The following is a 13,508-nucleotide window of genomic DNA, read 5'->3' as shown; positions in this document are numbered from 1 at the left end:
TTCATTTGTGGTTAAACTAGCTATCAGTCGGCCATGGTAGCATGAAAGTGTTTGCCTATTTTCGTTTGACAAAAACATAGTCATTTTACACAACAGAAATTATATTATGAAAATATTTAGGGAAAACACAGATTCATAATCTGATTTCTTCTTCTCAACTATATATATTTTCAACCATGATTTATGGTTCAATCATCTTTTCCTGAAACAGGACTATATAGGCACCAAAATTGTGGCTTTTTTAGAAACACTGTGCAAGTAATTCTTGCCATGTCTCTATAGTTGTTGGGTTTCATTATTATGTTATGAATAGGTGAAGCTAAGAATAATAGTTCATAAATTTAAAAGGTAGCAGGCTAATTGCACTCTCAGTCGTGAATATATGTGCATGTGAGGAGCTAAAGGTCAAACACTGTTTCACAGGCAAAGAGAAATTTAGAAATTTCTTTAGTACATTTTTTATCTCCTTAATGTCATTAATACTTAATGATTTCACTGCAACATGCAGAATAAAGATTGTATTTAACAGCCAGGAGCCAGGCCTAGACAACACTTTTCTATATTTTTGTCTCTAATCAAAGCAGAAGAGTTTAGACTCACAAGTAATTATTTTTAAAAATAGAAAGGTGTCCATAACCCATACATTTTCAAGTGCTTCTTTCATTCTTGGAACAAACAAAATGTTCAATTAAAAAAAAAGTCTATCTGAGTACAATACGACAAATTAGTAAGTAGGTTACTAACACTAAAATCTGTAGCTATCACTCAATTTCTGGAAGCTCCCTCTTTCTTATGGACTCAGACTTTTGGCCTTTCAACTATTCGCTTGTTTGGAGGAGACAGTTCAAAGAAAAACCCCACTGAGACATCAGTTTCTCCTATAAAGACTGTAGTGTGCCTTAATGAGAATATTAAAGCCATCCTCAGAATTATAGTTTAATTCCATGGGGGACTTTTTTTAGCACCATGGCTCACATCTATTTGCATTTAAACCATGCAATAAACATCAAGGACATGTAATCCTGGGACTACATGAAAACAGAGATGAAAATTATGCCTCATTTATAATTTATTTAGATCTTTTCCAAAGCTGAAAGAGCTAAAAAGTTGTTTATTTTGGCATTGGTTAAAAAATCATTGTCTTCATCATCGTCATCATCACAACCCACCAGTAACAACAAAATATGTCATTATACTTTTATGGGTTTATTTACCACCACAAATGCACCATTTGAACCTAAGAAGAAATAGCTTCTTAATATTTTCCTTGGATGAAATGAAAATTTAAACCTGAGCCATGATATTCAACATACAGGACACAAAGCCATAAATTCTACCTTCTACTGATTTTCGCAGTAATACCAATTTGTCTTTGGCATTTAGAATTGAAGATGGACTAGAGGTGGTAATTGGATACCTCTACTTTCTCTGAGCCATTTTTAGGATGGAATCTGAAGAAAGTCTTCCTGCTATAGGGAAAACATATGTTCACCCATATACTCAGCCATTCAACAACATAGCAAATATTAATATTAATACATGCCATTGCAGTACACTCTGTATAAAATTGTGCAATTTGTAATTTCTGTTTTCAGTGTGCTTACAATCTGGTAAAAGTAAATAAGCCACCTACACTCTAAAGGGACAAAATTGTTGTTAGATCAAACTTTTAGTAAACACCCCAGAGAATATGGGCAGCTGTGTGGCCCCATGCAAAGTCTATAAACAACAGTGGAGATGACAGCCAGAGCTGGCCTTGGTTTTTGCTTGAAATTGTTCTTATGCAACTGTGAAAAGGAAGCCTTATAATCCAATGCTTTGAGAAAACAAAAGCTAAATAGGATAGACTCAGAATAATAATCCTGGGGATGATTCAATATACCTCCTAAGGAAGTGTTTTAGGAATCAGACACTAAATGCCTGACCTGGGGAATTGAGATTATAATACTTCTACTGTAGCCCTTAAATTGCCTCTCAGAGAATAAAATTTCTCCCCTGAATCTTTTACAAAATGCAATCTGGCTAAGCTTTTGACACACCAAAAGAAAATCGTACGTACATATTTGGAAACAACAGTAAATACTACTCAAGGCCAACAAATAGATTTAAACAAAGCAAAGTAGGGGAAAAAAAGAAGTCATATCGTCTTATAACTTCTATCTATGTGAAAGAAAATGCGTCAGAAGAGATGTTTGTGAAGCTACAGACATAAGGGAGAATGGAACCCGCTTTCTTTAGGTGTCTCTTCAAATGGTACATATGTGAGACCCTTAAAACTTTGGTGGTTATAAGGGCAACTTTGCTCATTTGGAGTATATTTGGCACTTTTGATATTCCCACAACTTTAAAATTTGATATAACTTGAGGGTTAGTGGTGGGGAAGAATTACATGAGATGAAATTTTCTATCATGCTTTTATAGATGGCATGAATAAGAATATTTCTAAAATAGGATAATAATTGATCGCTATGATTCAAGTTTACCTTGGCCTTGGGCCAACTTTATGAGAGAAAAGTTATAAAGTTCAATCCAGACTCCAAGATTAGAAAAACATCCTTTTCATTTGTTACTGACATTTTGTTGATATAACCACATTATCAACAGTATTTACAACCCTCTGGGAAACTCTTCAGAATTTGAAGGTGAATTTTATAGTGCCTCGTTGGTCTGGAAGTGCTAAGATTATCTAGCTAACCTTTAACCTAGTCCTGCAACATTCAGTGTTAATGTTTCATTTCCATGTTAACTATTGCACTATCATTTCCTGTAAATGTCATCCTTTCAGAATAAACCTAGGAAGAGAGCTGTTAAGAGTTTCCTGTTCCCATGTATCACCTGTTATTTGCTCTTTACCCCAGATGTAAGGTAGTATGATTGTTGGCTTCTGGGAGATCATAAAATCACAATTGATTTTATGGCTCAGAACTGTCTTCAAGCACCAGTAGCAAGGTTATTTTTTTTTTAACAAGAAAGTGAACCTTCTCTTCTTTCATTTGATTTTTGAAGTTTGTGCAAGAATTGCTCAAGTGTCACAATTTGCTGCACATTTTCTCCTCTATACCATGAGCAGCATCCACACAGGTAGCAACTTTCCATTTGCTACTGCATTTCTTCTCTGTAGACTCCTCAGTGTCCTTCAGAATCAGTGTCGGGTAAGCTGTGACTAACGGGGCCTCTTCCCATCTGTTTGTCCCGGGCATTTGCCCAACTTCTCTATGCATCGGAAACGTGCATGTTGAATCAATGCAAGAGCGAAATGGTTGCTGTGAAATCCCTTTAAGAAACTACATTATTCAAGTAATAAAAATCACTCAGTTCTACTTCCAGAGAAGAACTGATGAGAAAGGTCTTTAACAGTAATTGAATGGAACAAGAAGATAGTATTTTTCTGGGACTGTGTGTCTCCTTTGGTCTTCTCCCCTCCTTCCTGTCACTGTTGCATACAGTGGTTTCTGCAATGGCTGATCCAGTTTGCCACATTCCACTCCGGCTGCTGTTTCTCTGAGATTTTCTTGAGTTTTTATCAAACCAATCCCCAGATAAATCACAATTGCTCTAGAACACCCGCCCTCAGGGTAACATGTTAGAAATTAGCTTGAAACCCTCAATTTTGAGGGTTTCCCATGACTTTTTAAACGTTGTCCTTCAGTGTAGCCCCTTGCTCCTAAGGAAAGATTTATTTTCAAAATAGTTTTCAAATGGATGCTCTTCTGTGATGGAGCTAAAAAGGAATTATTTCCATATTAATTAATGATGAATTGAGGATGCCTAAGTATGAAATGGAAGACGGTTGTATATTTCTCTCAAATGTCTCTGAAAATGAAGTGATGATTATCATTAACAACAATGTGATAAAAAATTAATATAATTTAAAGCAGCAAGAACAAAATCCTTCTTTCCGATAGCTGGGGATTTGGAAACTTGGTCCTGCTCAATGCTACTGCTACTTCTTGTGTCACTATGAACCCATCTTTTGGCCTCTCTGAGTCTCAGGTACACCCCCACGATTAGACTACAAGGCCTTATACCGCTCTGACATTACCACTCAATAACTGTACAACAGAGTCTAAGGGAATCCTTTTATCTCTTTGCAGAAAACATGATAATATTATTTTAATTATTTGTAAATGCAGGCTTATTATGCATGTGTTTAAACAAAGAAAATGTAGCATTTCTATTAAATCTTTGGATTAAATATGGTTGTGTAATGAAGTAAATGTCATGTGTATACACTTAACATTCTAAAAATTTGTTTCTTTTACTTTAGAAAATTCATAGAAATGGGTTTCATTGATGAAAAAAGAATAGCCATATGGGGCTGGGTGAGTTGTTTTATATTTTTTATGCCTGTTATTCAGTTCAGCAATCATCATTTTCTGAAGTGTTCGTTTAGAAGGTTTCTCATGAAATGTTAATGTTGCAACATAATTTAATCTGTCAATGGAAACAGTCAGTTTGGATAATCTGGGCTTCAAAATGGTGGTTTTAAGTGTTTGTTCCTTTTTTTCAATCTTTTCTTCCCTGTACAGTAAGTTAACTCATAATTGACATATTTTTACTTAAGTCTTTGTTACTAGATTATAGCATACTGAACTGAACCATATCCGTCAGAGGGTGAATTTCCTTTGTTATTTTAAAGTTAAATATATACCTTTTATTTTATATTTCTATTTTATAAAAATTGGAGCTACAATTTGAAATCACAGGGACTTTCAGAATATAAATTCCTTAGTACCTAGCCTAGCAGTCATATCTTAGCTGTTTAATTTTGTTTCTTTTTATTTGGCAATCAAATTATTTTAGTAGACCGAATGTTCGTTTGTGCTAACTGGAGAAAAGTACTATTTAGTTTCCTAATTATAGGTCATGGAGATAACTTCTCACACTTGAGGAGCTATTTTGAAAATACACATTTAAAGAAAGTGGCAAAACTTATCGTTTATGGGCAATGAAGTCACTGGAAAGTTTAGAGAAATATTGGAAAGAGTTGAGATTTGCCCATTATAAATTATGATAATTACCCTTCAAAGAAGATTTCCTGTTTCACTTTTTGGTCTGAATTTGTACATTTGCAAGTCAATTTGCAGCCATTTGTGCCTGGGTTGTTTTTCTTGGCTGTTTTCTCTGAGAGCGGCCTGCACGAGAAGAAGGGAATGAAACCCAATATTGAAGGGAATCTGCAAGATTCAGCTCCACTCAGCTCAGTGACCAGATGAAGAGCTGTTAGGAATTTGAAGAAAGTTGTTACTTCAAGCCATTTGGTCCTTCTTAAAACTATCAAATGTTAAATATCTAAACAGAATGAAATTCAAATGAGTAGAAATAAATGAAATATTTCTATAGTGAAATATTCCAGATAATACCTTCCCTATCATCCATTTTTATAGTTTCCTAAAGCAAATCCTTGAAAGATTCTAATTTTAAGTTGAACATGTACATGTAATCATTAACATTTCTCTTAGAGTTGGACTTTGCTTTTGCTGCAGGCTTTGAAATAACCATAAAGTAGAACTTTTTATTTTATTTATAGAACATTCTAGGTATTAGTTTGGTAGAAAACCATCTACGTGGGATGATTTTCTAAAAACCCACTCATCACCCAAAAATACATCCCTATCAGCCTGAAATTCTTCAATAATAGATTCTCACCACATCTAGTTGGGCAAATGCCACTGAAATAGTACATTAGAACCCCCACCACTCAATTGCTTACTTTCCAACATGGTAATGACTGTGAGGTCGACTCAGAGCAAATTTGAGCAAAGAAAGTAAGAAATGGGCTGCCACGTGATATAACATCTGAGCAGAAGGAACTAGTATGTGGATAAAGACATTAATACTATACTGGGTTTTAAAATCAGCTCTTCAGGTTTAAGATGCTTATTAATCCATCTGTCTAATCACTGACTTGTTCATTCTTTCATCTACATAGTACATTTTCTACAAGGTCTTGTACTAGGTTCCTTAGGGGATGAAAAGATGAGTAAGTCGTAGTCCTGGCCCTCTTGTGGGGGAAACAGACAACAAAATAAGCAATGGCTCAGCAATCTTCCAAGTGTTAAGAGAGATGCAACTCGCTGTGGAGTACAGGGGGACAAGAGTGGATAATTATGGCTGTGGGAGCTAAGGGAGGATTCCAAAATAAGTTAGCATTTGAGATTGGTGAAGATAGCTGAGGAACGGAGCATTCCAGGCAGAGTGAAAACCACATTGCCCAGGACCTGAGTTAAAGAGCATGGTGCACACAGGGAGACTGAGCTGGCCAGGGATGCCTGAAACTTCAAAAGTCTAAAGTATCTTGAGGAAAGTATAGAAAATGAGTCTGAATAAGCAAGTATACAGATAATAGTCTTTTAGGCCACCTAAAGGAGAGGGATTTGTGCATGCCTGTGACACCTTTCTCTTCATTCTTCTGTGCCTCTATGATTGTTACACCTTTTTTTTTCTTTTTTCTTTTTTGAGACAGAATTGCTCTCTGTTGCCCAGGCTGGAGTGCAGTGGTACGATCTCGGCTCACTGCAACCTCTGCCTCCCAGGTTCAAGCGATTCTCCCGCCTCAGCCTCCCGAGTAGCTGGGATTACAGGCACATCCCACCACGCCTGGCTAATATTCCTTTTTTCGTTTTTGAGACAAGATTTTGTCATGTTGCCCAGGCTGGTCTCAAACCCCTAGGCTCAAGCAATTCACTCACCTCAGCCTCCCAAAATGCTGGGATTACAGGCATGAGCTACCGCACCCGGCCTCCATTTATTATTTAAGTATTGGTGTTTTTCTGGGTCTGGATCTCGCCTTGACCCTCATTAGTCTTCCTTTCCTTCGGCAAACCCTTGTGGTGTCAAAGATGATGATGACTTCCAGATCCCTGGCACCAGCACACACCTCTCTTCTGTGCTCCATGTTTCAAATGCCTGCTGATCATCTCTCCCACATGTCTCACATGTGCCTCAAACTTCACTTACGCCTAAGGTAAACTTGTTAAAGCCTATCTTAAAACAAGTCTTAATCTTCATTAAGGCTTCTCCACACACTTATTCACCCAAATTCGAAATCTGAGAGCTGTTTTCAACCTCCCCCTGTTCCTGTTCCTGACTTCAACATTCCATTGATTAGTAAGTTCTGTCAATTCTACCTTTAAACATCAAAGTCTGTTCTCATCATCCCTACTGACACTGCCTTAGTTTGAGTTTCTCCATTTGTAATTTAAGCCAGAAATTCTCAAACTTTAGCTTGCACAAACATCACCTGGAGAGCTTGTTAAGACACCAGAGATTCTGAGTCTGTGCTTCTGGGGTGGGGCCCGAGAGTGCATTTCCAACAAGACCCCAGGTAATGCTGATGTTTGGGTCCATGGACCACAGGTTTCGCACTTCAATTTATTCTAATTGCTTCTTACCTGTCCTCCTGCTTTGGCCTCACAAGCTCCAATGTGGTTAATGAAGTTATCATTCCAAAACAATTTTTACTGTGTGGCTTTTCTGCTTATGTATTTTATAGGACTCTGCATTGCCTGCAACACAAAGCCCAGATACCTTTCCTGGCATGCAAGGCCTTTGGCAGTCTGACTCCAGCTTAGTTTTCCAATCTCATCTCTTGCCACTTCTCCCTGTACCTTAAGTAATTTAAATTATGGCCGGGAGTGGTGGCTCATGCCTGTAATCCCAGTACTTTGTGAGACCGAGGCAGGCAGATCACGAGGTCAGGAGTTCGAGACCAGCCTGACCAACATGATGAAACCCCGTCTCTACTAAAAATACAAAACTTAGCCAGGCATGGTGGCATGTGCCTGTAATCCCAGCTACTCAGGAAGCTGAGGCAGGAGAATTGCTTGAACCCGGGAGGTAGAGGTTGCAGTAAGCTGAGATTGTGCCATTGTACTCCAGCCTGGGCAACAGAGCTAGACTCCATCTCAAAAAAAAAAATATGTATATATATAGATAGATAGATCGATCCGTGCTTCCTTGTTCCCATGTTTTGTACATGCTATTTCTCGCATCTGCAATGTCCATTCTCTTCTTCCATTCCCCACCTTTTCCTCACTCCCAAAGGGATAACTCACACTTGCTTTTTAAGATTCAACTTAGATATTATTTTCTTTGTGCTCCAGGAGCTCTTTGTATTTCTCTTCTAGGAATTACCATGTTGTGTCTTGTCTGTCTGTTAGTTTCTCCCATAAGAATGTAAGTTCATCAAAGGAATGGACTGTGTCTCATTTTAGCTTTGTTTCTGAGCCCAAAGCTAGAATTGTGTTTATTTAGCACAATGCTTGGCCACATCAAGCATCTATGATGTTGTTTAAACTGACTTTAATCCTATAAATCAATGTCTTCCCTCAAATGTGTCCCACTAGTACCAGGAGATTTTTAAGGAAAATGTCCCATAGTCTAACAATTTGGCAAATCACAAATTCTATGTAATAGTGTATATAGGCTCTAGAAAGACTAGCAAAAAAAAAAAAAAAAAAACCTGTCAAGTTTTGTTTAACACAGTATTACCAAAAAGTATTTGATTCCACAATTCCTTATTCCTCCACCATCCCAGAACACATATTGACAATGTTTTCTATGGACATCAATTTTTAAAGTGCTCTTGAAGTCAATAGGGCAAGGTATTGGTGTCTTAGAAAGATAATCTTGGCTGCAAAGTGGAGGATAATCTGAGATTTGGGGAGAGGATGGGCCAAGGGGCTAGGAGAGTAGTAATACCAGGGACAGATATCAAAGGCCTGAATTAGTCAGTGAAGTAGCAGTTGGAAGAGGTCATATCTGTGTGTGCTCTTATACAATATAATAAGCAGGGACCTGTGGGAAATTGGAGATGGAAAAGAGAAAGACATTGAAAATTACCATGAGGGTTACTTAGCTCTTATTGCGTTTTGTATTAGGGAAGAATATATGTGTTTCCATGAAGTATTAGACAGTATAGGAGTTTGGGAAATACATCACACCCAACAAAATTTTTTGGAGTCAATTGGTCAATAAGTTCCAAATCCCACATTACTCTCCATTATCGAGTTCAAGAAATGGGGAATAAACCCTTTTATCTTCCCCTTTCATTTTCTGGCTCACATAAAACAAAGCCCACTAGCCCTGGTTTTAGTCCCTTGATAAATATTCACTATGTGCCCACCACAGTGCCTAAGAAGTATCAGTTTATGGCAGTGGTTGTTAACCGGGCGATTTTGCTCCTTGGGACATTTGACAACGTCTGGAGGCATTTTTAATTGTCACGCTGGGGGAGTGCTACTGGCATCTAGTGGGTAGAGGCCAGGGATGCTGTTAAACATCCTGTAATACATAGGACAGCCCCCTATAACAAAGAATTATCCATCCCAAACTGTCAATAGTGTCAGAGTTGCAAAACCCCGATATGCAATGAAAACTCAACACAATTATTCTGACAATTGAAGAGCAGCGAGGGTTTTGCTTAAATTATTAGAATAACAGCCTCATTTCTGGGCTTCGCTTTGTTAATATAGGCCTAGCCAGGTGGTGTTGAATAAGCATTAGTTCATGATTTAATCTTAGTTCCTTTCTCTCCCAGTGACTAATTATAAGTAATTTGAATTGCTATGTGTGATCAACGATGTAAAAGTAGGACAAATGCACCTCTAATGAGACTACATTAGACTCTGAACTTACAGTTTCCCCAAAAGAGGTTGCCCTAAGTATAGGGATACAGAGGAAGGGGCATGGGTTGCTGAGTCAAGTGTCCTGAGTTTGAGTCCCAGCTCTGCTGCTTACTGACTCCATAGCCACTATAAGTTTACTCTGAGCCTCAGTTTCCTCATTGTGAAATGCAGCAATAATTTCCTCACCAAGACACCGTGAGGATTACACAAAGTAATAGCAAAGTCATATACTCAACAAATATTTATTCTATTCCTATTGTGTGTCAGGTCATATTTTCAGTGCTGGGCTACATTCATTGACAGGACAGACAAAAATATCTACCCTTATGGAGTTGGGAATGGTTGGAGAGAAAGACAATAAACAAGATAAATAAGTAAAATATAGAGAGTGTTAAATGACGTTAAGCGCTATGGAAAAAGACAAAACAAGAAAGAGGAATGGTGCAAGTTGGTACAATTTTAAATCAGAACGGCAAAGAAGGCTCATTTGAGGTGACATTTGACTTTGAAGAGGAGAGGAAGTGAGGCATGCCAGTGTCTGTGGAAAGAGCATTCCAGGCAGAAGGTCACAGCATTTGCAAACGTCCTGAGGCCAGATCATGCTTGGAGAGTTCAAAGAACGTCAAGAGAGCCAGTGAGCAAGGGGAAGAGAAAGGAAGGGGAGAAGTGAGGTGGGAGAATGGAGACAGATTGTGTGAGACCATAAAGGCCATTGCAATAACCCTGACCACATAAATGTTAGCTAGTTATTATTATTGCCTATAGGTAAAATGTTCCAGTGTGCATTATGCCTCAAATAAGAGTGTTTCGTAAACCCTCCTTCAAAATCCTGTGCCCTTCTAAGAATGTTTTTAAAGATATCCCTCATTTAAACAAAATGGCAAGGCGTCTAAGTGCAAAGGACAAAATTCCAGAATTCTCATGGCCAATCTGCTCTGTGGGTTCTTTTCTTGCAACAGCCACCCACTCTGCCTGGGAGCCCCACTCATGGAGGGGGGGCAGGAAAAAGTCAACTCGGGTTTTCTTTTTTCCCCCTCTTCATTTCTACAATAGGAATAGCTTTTCCAAGCTGCCCGAGAATTTAAAGTACACCTTCTTTTGTTGTGCTGCTGATACAGTCGCTTTTGCTCTTACAAATTCCCAGAGAAAATTTATATTCATTCTGAAAACAGGAAAGTTTTATTTAAATACAACACTATCACCCAATGACTGAATAGATACAGATTAATAATTCCTAAGATTTTCAACAGAAATATTCAAAAACCTTTTCATGATATACAAAGGCTTTTATTTTAATGTCAAGTCTCACTTTATTTCCTTCTCTGGGGCATAGGAAAGGAGAAGCAGGACCCAGTATTTTTACTTGCAGTAAACACACTTTGCCAATAAAACCATAAATGATAATAATTTTTTTCTAAAGGTCTCTGGCTTACTCTGCTCTCATTTGAACTTGAAATTCAGAAGGAAGGAAAGCCTTCCCATTTCAGCAGGAGTTGCTGCAAACCTCCTAATCAAAATAAGTCATTTTTTTAAATTATAAGTGAAAGTTTAAACCAGACAGAGAATTTTCACTTGCAATAAGGATTTTCAAACCCAAATGTATCTTCTGTTTTTAAAATATACTTTTTCCCTATTAAAACATGGTTCAGTTCTCCTCCAAGTATAATAAAAAGAGGCCATGGTACAATCCGAGCCCCCTCTTTTATTCTGTGTTTTGTAGCTAAAGGTCTTCAATAAAATTCCCCAGAGCTAAAAACATCATAAAACTGTAAATTAGTTTGAGAATTCTTCATTTAACTGTTAGATTCAGCAAGATTGTTTAGCTGATTCTCCCATTCCATGCATTTCATGAATTAAAAATAGACCCCTGCCACTGACCTATTACCAGCACCATGTCTGTCTACCTCTCTCTCTCTCTCTTTCTCACACTGTCACTCATTCTCCCTGTCTAAAGAATGACTTTCTCTGGTAAAGATGATATGATCTATCCTGATCTGAGGGAAGTGATTCCCAGAAATCTGTGGTCATAAGGTCCTAAAAACATGGTATGGCTTTAGCTGGAGAGTCACACTGTCCCCTTATGATTTTTAGGGACGTTCTTGCATCAGGGCAAGAATAAACACAGAGAGTCACTTCCTAATCTAGCGCACACATTTTTTTTTGGTCCATGTCCCAGACAACTGCTTAGTCCACGTTCCCAGGAGAAGCACCTCTCTCACAGCGTGTTTGTACAGACCAAATTTGCTTCTCACGAGGCAATGCAACCTTATTTGGATGCCCTGTTCATTTCTTCATATTTAAGAAAAGGTTCAAATTTCCATGTGACATGGTCAGAGATCTCTTTCTCTTAACAGGATCCCATTTCTGAATCACCTCTTGATTCCTTGGAGAAGAAAATCTATGAGAGCTAAACCTACTCCTGACTCTGCAAATTGCATCCTGTTTTGTATTTATTTCCTTTTCCTTAAATTTGCAGGAAGAAATATAAGGTTTTTAAAGACACCAATGACTTTTCCTCCTTTGAGCTGCTATGTCAGAAATCCTTAGAACATGTACCACTACATCATACACAAACTATGGCCATGTCTTAAATTATCCAAAAAGTTCTTATGGCCTTCCTTTGGTATTCTGTTGTGAAAATAAATAAGTAAATACAAAGATACATGTTCTGCCTCACAGAACTTTTGCAAACTGCGAGGATGTATCTTACATTTAAATTTTGGTAATTTTTTTTCTGTGCATCTCTTTCAAGTAAAATCTTGTTTTTGTTCCAGCATGGTCCTAGTTGGAAAGATATAGAGAAAAAAAGGAGAATTTTTTTTTTTTGCAAAAGAAAATTGAAATTCTATCTATCTCTTAAACTGCTCCTACCATGTTTTAAGAGGGTCTGTTCTGTTCAGCACACCAAGTATTTCTAATGAATTAGGGATGAAATTACCATAATGTCTGGTCATTTATCTGAAGCTTGCTGCCGAGGATGCAAGATAGACATGTAATCCACCCTTAGTCATATTCTCCAGCTCCCTTCAGTCCGGATTGTGAGTAGAGTTGCTATAAACATATGGAGGAAAGCTTATGAAAGTAAATCTGAGTCTGACTCATAACAATGTCTCTACAGTCCTATGGAGGATACGTTTCATCACTGGCCCTTGCATCTGGAACTGGTCTTTTCAAATGTGGGATAGCAGTGGCTCCAGTCTCCAGCTGGGAATATTACGGTATGGAAACATTCATTAATGTCACTGTGAAAGCATTTAACACGTAATTACTCTATATCTGATGTTGCTAGAAAAATGGATTATGCAGTAAAATTCACCCCAGCATCACTGGGGAAAATATAATTTATAAACAAAGTTGTTTATATCATTTATTATAAACATGTTGTAACAATCAATGAAATCTCAAGAGTGAGGAAAGGCTCATCCATAATCCACTATATCTTATTTTCTCCCAGAAACCTTGAGCCCCTGCCGAACCAAATCTTTAAAATCAGAGCTAACTCTGTTTTTGCAGGCACACAGCTACAGCATAATTGGCTTTTAAGCACATCTTCTGCACGGTCAGGCCAGAGGCCAAGCAGTTCACCTCCACGCCACAGTTAGCAATTGCCAGTTCCATTGCTCCAGAAATCAAAGAAACAAAAACTTTGTTGGAGAAATACTCCTGTTTGTGCCTATTTTTATCATTACATCAATGCAGGATGATTATTTGGAAGGAACTCTAATAATTATACAAAATAACTCTAATAATTTTACAAAAATTAGCTTCATCAGATTCTCTCCTCTATATTGGGGCAGAAATAAAACAATTGTGACTTGTAGGGGATCTTGATTAAGAAAAAAAGTGTGTGCATCTATGTACGTGTGTAGGGGGAATAGA

General features: G+C 37.7%; 1 protein-coding gene and 1 long non-coding RNA gene across 5 annotated transcripts in view; one reads left to right on the top strand and one right to left on the bottom strand.

The window, feature by feature from the left end:
* LOC103786518 (uncharacterized) overlaps positions 1–13,508 on the bottom strand; it is a 56,330-nt gene that overhangs the window by 28,265 nt on the left and 14,557 nt on the right. The window lies entirely within an intron of this gene.
* FAP (fibroblast activation protein alpha) overlaps positions 1–13,508 on the top strand; it is a 74,655-nt gene that overhangs the window by 57,629 nt on the left and 3,518 nt on the right. For all 3 annotated transcript variants that reach the window (XM_024927941.4, XM_063595202.1, XM_063595203.1), the window contains 2 exons: positions 4,268–4,322; positions 12,748–12,847. In XM_024927941.4, the coding sequence (XP_024783709.1) occupies positions 4,268–4,322; positions 12,748–12,847 (155 nt within the window). The remainder of the gene's footprint in view (positions 1–4,267; positions 4,323–12,747; positions 12,848–13,508) is intronic.

Source organism: Pan paniscus, chromosome 13, assembly GCF_029289425.2.
Source record: "Pan paniscus chromosome 13, NHGRI_mPanPan1-v2.0_pri, whole genome shotgun sequence".
In the NCBI taxonomy this organism is placed as follows: domain Eukaryota; kingdom Metazoa; phylum Chordata; class Mammalia; order Primates; family Hominidae; genus Pan; species Pan paniscus.
The sequence above is the reverse complement of the archived record's forward strand: the minus strand, read 5'-3'. Positions and strand labels throughout refer to the sequence as shown.